The 7,571-nt window shown below is 40.1% G+C and overlaps 2 protein-coding genes across 2 annotated transcripts in view; both read left to right on the top strand.

Moving 5' to 3' along the window:
* The first annotated feature begins 50 nt into the window (after positions 1–50).
* On the top strand, positions 51–2,375 carry LOC9323469 (alpha-(1,4)-fucosyltransferase). Its single transcript, XM_002887359.2, has 3 exons — positions 51–744; positions 1,393–1,566; positions 1,649–2,375. Exons 1-3 carry the CDS (start codon positions 280–282, stop codon positions 2,213–2,215), a joined length of 1,206 nt encoding a protein of 401 aa, XP_002887405.1. The 5' UTR covers positions 51–279; the 3' UTR covers positions 2,216–2,375.
* A 481-nt stretch (positions 2,376–2,856) lies between these two features.
* The window catches only part of LOC9323470 (probable alkaline/neutral invertase F), a 9,444-nt gene continuing 4,729 nt past the window's right edge, over positions 2,857–7,571 (top strand). The window contains exons 1-3 of the mRNA XM_021010215.1: positions 2,857–3,417; positions 3,612–4,043; positions 4,213–5,132. Coding sequence (XP_020865874.1) covers positions 3,004–3,417; positions 3,612–4,043; positions 4,213–4,800 — 1,434 coding nt within the window. The 5' untranslated portion in view covers positions 2,857–3,003 and the 3' untranslated portion in view covers positions 4,801–5,132. The remainder of the gene's footprint in view (positions 3,418–3,611; positions 4,044–4,212; positions 5,133–7,571) is intronic.

Raw genomic sequence — 7,571 nt, forward strand, 5'->3', positions numbered from 1 at the left:
GTTTCCCGCTATCGAATTAGCAGCAATTGGGTGGGCTTCATGTAAATAGTATTAAATAGGCCCAATAAAGCTCCAGTTTCTTCTAATATACCTAGCCCAATTAACATAAACTTTTTAAACGACAGCGTTTTGGGAATTTGTAATTTGGTAACTGGGACCAGTAGTAGAGAAACTGACTACGCTAAAAGTGAATGAAGAAAAGTCCATCCCACTGTTGGCCGGACTTTTCACCTCCGGCGACGTCGAGGATCTCCGGTGGTTTAAGGAATCAATCTCACCATGCCAATGAGACACCTCAACGCTATGGCCACTTTACTAATGATGTTCTTTACTCTCTTGATCCTCTCTTTCACAGGCATTTTAGAATTCCCATCTGCTTCAACGTCGATGGATCATTCAATAGACCCGGAACCGAAATTGTCTGATCCAACATCGGATCCATTCAGTGATATCCTCGTAGCTTATAAAAAATGGGACTTTGAAGTGGGTTGTGCTCGGTTTAAGGAGAATCACAAAGATTCGATTTGGGGCAATGTTAGTTCGGGTTCTTTACAAGAATTTGGTTGTGGTAAGCTTAAGATGGATCATGTTAAGGTTTTGGTTAAAGGGTGGACTTGGATTCCTGATAATTTGGAGAATTTGTATTCTTGTCGTTGTGGGATGACTTGTTTGTGGACTAAATCATCGGTTTTGGCTGATTCTCCTGATGCTTTGTTGTTTGAGACAACAACTCCTCCGCTACAGGTAATAAAATTGTTTGATGCTAATTTTTGTTAAAGTATGTTGTGTTTTGGAAAGTAGTTATAGATTTGGATGATTGGGACAGATTAGATCACAACACTATCTGTTATTATTGCCCAAATTGGATGTAATATGCTTCACTCTTGCTCTTAAGTTTATTTAGGTTATCAATTCTTGGTCTGATTGTGGTCTCATGTCTTATTTTAAAGTTTTTGAGGAATATGGTCTGGTTCACCATCGAGTGTTTATGTTGTTTTTTTCAATTCAAGATACTAGAGAAGATCTTTTAGTTTTATGATTCACTCAAAGATACATATTGTGTGCTAAAATTTCTAGTTTTAATCCGGTTTTTCATTGCTGGTCTATATCGTTCAAGAATTTTGGTTTGTAAAATGGAAAATTTCAGAGTTTCATTGTCTAGGCGAGCTTATTGTAACCAGAAGAAACTTTGTGTAATGCTATTATTGTTATTGGTCAATTCATATTGGAAAGTAGGACATAGATTTGGGTGATCAGGGCAAATTAAATTCTCGTTCTTATTCTTGTTCTTGTTCTTATTTAATGTGTGATCCTTCAATGGCCTGCTTCACTATAGTTATCTTCAGTTTATTTGGATCCCATTGATGCTGATTTTCTTGATGTTTTCCTTAGAGACGTGTTGGAGATCCGCTCCATGTGTACATGGAGCTAGAGGCCGGAAGAAAACGCTCAGGCCGTGAAGATATATTCATCAGCTACCATGCCAAAGACGATGTCCAAACTACTTATGCGGGTTCGCTCTTTCATAATAACAGAAACTATCACATCTCTCCACATAAAAACAATGTTAGTAAACCTGTTAAACTCCAATTCTTTATGTTTTTCTTCCACTTCATCGTCTTTTAATTTGGTTGTAAACATTGCACAGGATGTTCTGGTGTATTGGTCTTCCTCAAGATGCCTCCTTCCCAGAGACCGTCTCGCAAAGAGCCTACTCGATCTGATTCCTTACCACTCCTTTGGTAAGTGTCTTAACAATGTCGGTGGCTTGGACGCAGCTCTCTCTATGTATCCAGAATGTGTCTCCGACTCTAATGCTGAGCCAAAATGGTATGACCATCTCCACTGCGCTATGTCACACTACAAATTCGTCCTTGCAATTGAAAACACAGCTGTTGAGTCATACGTGACCGAGAAGCTTTTCTATGCGCTCGACTCGGGTTCTGTTCCGATCTACTTCGGAGCCTCTAACGTTCAAGACTTTGTCCCTCCGCATTCCGTGATCGACGGTAGCAAATTCGGCTCGATGCAGGAATTGGCGGCGTACGTGAAGCGGCTCGGTGATGATCCTGTGGCTTACTCAGAGTACCACGCTTGGAGGCGGTGTGGACTGATGGGGAACTACGGGAAAACCCGCGCAGTGAGTCTAGATACGTTGCCGTGTCGGTTGTGCGAAGAGATTAGCAGAAGAGGCGGCAAGAACGCCGGAGTTTGACGAGCCACCGGTGGTTTTAGAGGTCCGGGATTGTAACATTTAGAGTGGTTACCAGGGTGTAAATGTTATCTCATGACCTGTTTCTGTTATATAACAACTTTTTTTCCCTATATAATCTCACATCATATAGTAAATTGAATAAATCATAGTTCAAGGGACATAAACAGAATCATCACATGTAGTCGAGTAGTCTGAACTTTTGCCCTCAAAACGGACATGTCTAAGACTTATAGTACTATTTTTCTTAATCAAAATGGATTATGACTTCAGAACTTAACAAAATTTATCACCGTAAATCTTAGAAAAAAAAAAAGATTAAAATTTAATGTTAGTAAAATATAGTACTTCTTTTGCGAAAAATAAGTTTCTTATTGTAAATTTGTAAATTGTAATGTAACAAATGGAAAAAATAAAATGAAATACACAAACGTGTAGCTCATAAAATCATTTGTACATCACATTATACATACATGTGTCTTCTAATATTATCTCTTAACAGCATTAAGAAAAAAATAAAATGTAAGATATTTAAGCTAATTAAGCTAAATTTTCTAAATATAACAAATATGCACAAGAAGTACATAAAAAGAAAGAAATAAAATAGAAATGCAAAAAAATCAGATATGATGATTGGTGAGATATATATCTTCCTAGCTTAGCTCTCTCTATATATGGGTTCCTTCTCTTAACGTCATTTTTTCTTCTCTCAAGTGTTCTTAAATTTTTTAGGTGTTTGCTATTTTTCGTGAAGCAATAAAAGAGTTTTGTTGAACAAGTTAGCTATCTCCATGGACCGACCAAAGAAACGGGACGTACTACGAGCGGTGAATTCGATGAGCTCCCTATGCCAGAATGGCGAAAAAAGGGAAGGAATTCGAGCAGTGAACTCCGTGTGCTCGATATCCGAACTGATGGATGAAGACCTACTGTCTCGGCTGCTTGACCGTCCAAGGCTTAAACTTGAGCGGAAAAAATCATACGAGGAAATGTCTTTAAGCCTCTACGACAGTGCACACTCACTAGACGGTAGGTCGGGTTGGGATACTCCGGTTTTCTCCATGAAAGACTCGTCTGACCTTAACCCGATGGTCACAGAAGCTTGGGAGGCTCTCTGCCGGTCTCAGGTCTACTTCCGAGAAAAACCGGTAGGAACAATCGCCGCCTACGACCATGCTTCCGAGGAGGTCTTGAACTATGATCAGGTATGATTTTGTGTTTTGCTTCTTTCTAGTTTATATTTTGTTGTTTTGATTTTGGTGAATTTTATGAACTCTTGAGACATAAAAGAGAAGAACAAAATTGGAGTGAATCGCAAGTCAACTAGAACAATTTAAAAATTTACAAACTATGATTAAAAGTGTTCTGCCTCATTACTATATTTCTTGCCTATTGTAAGGTATTCGTACGTGATTTTGTACCGAGCGCTCTAGCGTTTCTGATGAAAGGAGAGCCTGACATTGTGAAGAACTTTCTCCTAAAGACACTTCATATTCAGGGACAAGACAAAATGATCGACAAGTTCAAGCTTGGTGATGGCGCAATGCCAGCGAGCTTCAAAGTTCTCCATAACCCTATCAAGAAGACGGATACGATCATCGCTGACTTTGGAGAGAGCGCTATAGGGAGGGTGGCTCCCGTCGACTCGGGGTTTTGGTGGATCATTCTCCTCCGAGCTTACACTAAGTCTACAGGAGACCATTCTCTAGCTGACAGACCTGAGTGCCAAAAGGGAATGAGGCTCATTCTCTCTTTATGTCTCTCTGAGGGGTTTGATACTTTTCCGACATTGCTCTGCGCAGACGGTTGCTCCATGGTCGATCGTAGGATGGTTAGATCGCTTTCATCCTCTTGCCTATATAATTCCATAAATCCAAGAAACTAATACTTTTGACTTTTGAATATGACCATCTCAAAGAAAATGAGCCCCAATTCATATACATATATCCCATGTGCAAATGAACCCCTTGAACGTTCTCATTTTGAAATGTATTGTGCAGGGCATTTACGGCTACCCGATCGAGATCCAAGCCCTCTTTTTCATGGCTCTTCGATTCGCACTCTCGATGCTGAAACATGATTCTGAGGGTAAAGAGTTTATGGAAAAGATAGTGACGCGGCTTCACGCGCTGAGCTTCCACATGAGAAGCTACTTTTGGCTCGATTTCCAGCAGCTCAATGACATTTACCGTTATAAGACGGAGGAATACTCACACACCGCAGTAAACAAGTTCAACGTCATCCCTGACTCCATTCCGGATTGGATCTTCGACTTCATGCCTCTCAGAGGTGGCTACTTCATTGGAAACGTCAGTCCCGCCCGCATGGACTTCAGGTGGTTTGCGTTGGGAAATTGTATCGCAATTATTTCCTCATTGGCCACGCCAGAGCAGTCCATGGCCATCATGGACCTGATTGAGGCCCGGTGGGAGGAACTGGTTGGAGAGATGCCGTTGAAGATATGTTATCCGGCGATGGAGAGTCACGAGTGGCGGATCGTCACTGGCTGTGACCCTAAGAACACAAGGTGGAGCTACCACAACGGAGGCTCTTGGCCAGGTGAGTTACCTTCTTTTACAAGTCAATGATAATAGTTGATGGGATCTAATGGACATTAATATATTGTATACATATATTTTATGTCGTCAATTTTTAAATACCTTAGATAGCGTAAACATGAAAAAATAAAAGAATGAAAATAAATAATAGATGCTACACATGAGTGATATTTTTCTTTTTTTATATCTTTAGGGAATCCGATGCCGAAACCGACATTAATTCTTGGATTTTTTTTGCCGTCTATAATGGCCAAGTCATATTTAACTCTTAAATCTATTTAGTCTTTCTTTTGTCCAAAAAAAGAAGTAGAGTTTGTTTTCATAATGTTTATTGTGAAAGATAAAACCAAAACAAGATCCACGTAAATACTTTCATCATAATCTTAAAGCTAGCACGAGCGGAGGGTCGTGTTGACTAAGTCTAGACGACAGTCGTGTTTACAAGCAAGGGTTCATATTCCAGGTAAAGGGAGCGATTCGGGCCTCTTGCCTCTGTGTTGCTCAACCCACTATTAGGAACTGTGAAACCCCGGCGAGTACTATTGACTGCCGTGTTCGACCGTCGTATTGACGGACCACTTATGCTAACCTTAAGAGAACAATACAGAATCGCGACTGTGTTTAGAATAGAAAGAAACAAGGTTTATGAAGAAAGTAGGAAGTCTGGAAAACTTAGAGAGAAGTTAGAGAAACATTTTAGAGAGAGAAAGCTATTATGAAATTTTATGATATTTCAAGTTATGAAATCTTACAAGGGGTACACACTTATTTATAGGAGGTTTTTAAGGCGCTGACATAAGCGCTTACCTCAGCGATACATCATCGCTTACATCATTGCTTACATAATCAATACATCAGCGATTACATCATCGCTTACATCATTATTTATTTTACATGATTTTAAACATATCATATTATATTTTATATTTAACATACCGCTTAATGATCCATTTCGAACTCCAGCATATGTTCTTCGCAGCATCCATAATGATCACCTGGACATTCATACGAGTTCTCGATCATTCGTGCATCTTCTCCTGGTTGAACATTTATGTAGAATTTGAACTTCTTTTCGATTTCTTCAACGTTTACTTCATCATCTGGGGATTGAGCGTCTTTGAAGTAATCGGCACAGTAATCTTGAGAAGTCATCTGGGGAGTTGTCTCTTGTTTATCTTCTTTTGGACTGCTTGGTCTTCCTTTGTTGAACTTCATCATGTGATACTGTAAATCTTCATCAAGTTGCATCTGATAGTCGACTGGATAATAAACCCAGTTAGGTATGAACGGAATGGGGAATGTTTGTCTTGCATTGTTGAGGTGAAATGCATGAGTTTGAAAGTTCTCGTATGCTTCGTTGTCTTGAAGGTTGAAATCTGGACGAACTCCTCTTGAAAAATCACCGTGATGAATGAGAGTTGGAAGAGCAAGGATTTTGCTTGTTTTGCGGTTGACCTTAACGGGACGATGAAAGAAGTAGATTGAATGTGGATTGAAGAATGGGTTGAGTCCACCTTTCTTCAACTTCTTGAATGTTAGATTCGTCGCATTTGCGGATCTTCGTAGTTTTCCACTCCAGACAGTCAATGATGAAAACCACCTTAGGAACGTTGAGAAGCTGTCTCTTTTGTCTTGAACAGTGTTGACGTAGTGGTACAGCCATTGGATGTCGAAAGCAATTCCTACAGTGTAGACTGCACAGAGATACCAGAGGAAACAGAGGACTTCTTCTGGCATATTTGAATTTTCGATCCTGTAAAGATGAGCAAACGGATAGTCAGGATGAATTCCCATTGGAACAATGTGATGACAGTTTACTCCATAGTTCGTCAGGATGGTAGATTGATATGAAAAGATCTTTGTGCGTAGTAGCTCATGAAGCTTGTTTCTGCTGATGAGTTGATGAACATCTTTGGGTACGTCTGCTTCAAAGTCATAGTAGCTCTTCTTGGATTCGGAGGAACTGGCCATCATGTGTATCTCGTCGGGCGTTTCTTGTTTTACAGATTTTCGACTTAGCATGTCCGCTAAAGTGTTCTTGGTGCCCTTTAAATAGACTGACTCGAAATCGTACTTTGAGAACCATTCACTCCATCTTAGTAGCTGCTGATACGGGACCATCTTCTGCTTGAACTGTAACATCTTGGGAAACGAAGACATATCCATTTCAATACGAAACTTGTGTCCTATTAGATGAAATTCAAACCTCTCGATAGCCTTTTTGACCGCTAAAATCTCCTTGAACGTTGAGTGATAATGTTGCTCTGAATCTTTGAAACGACCACTCTTGTATCCACAGATTTGTCTTTTCCCATCCATCTCTTCAAACAGTATTGCTCCCCAATACTTATCGCTAGCGTCTGTCTGTAGAATACGCATGCCTGAGGAGGGAATCTTTAAAGGAGGTAGCTTTTGCACTTCTGCTTTTAGACTTTTGATAGCTTCAGTTTGTCGTGATGCCCACAAAGGAGGATTTTTCGACAACATCTTCTGTAGAGGTCTTGTCATTCTGGAAAGGTGTGGAATGAAGTCTCCCACATAATTGATTACTCCAAGAAATTGTTGAATTTGTCGCCTTGTGAGATTTTCATCGGGAAAATCTAGGAGTTCTGTAGCTAAATGGGCCTGTGGTGTGAAACTTCCTTCTTTGATATGCATGCCAAGAAAATCAATGTTGGGCTGGGCTATTATCATCTTTCTGGCTGATAGCATGATTCCGCTTTTCTTGACGATGTCCTTGAACTGTTGTAGCGCCTTAATTGTGCTCCTCTTCGCTCTTCGAGAAGATGAGTATGTCCTCC

The sequence above is a fragment of the Arabidopsis lyrata genome (assembly GCF_000004255.2).
Source record: "Arabidopsis lyrata subsp. lyrata unplaced genomic scaffold ARALYscaffold_2, whole genome shotgun sequence".
NCBI lineage: Eukaryota > Viridiplantae > Streptophyta > Magnoliopsida > Brassicales > Brassicaceae > Arabidopsis > Arabidopsis lyrata.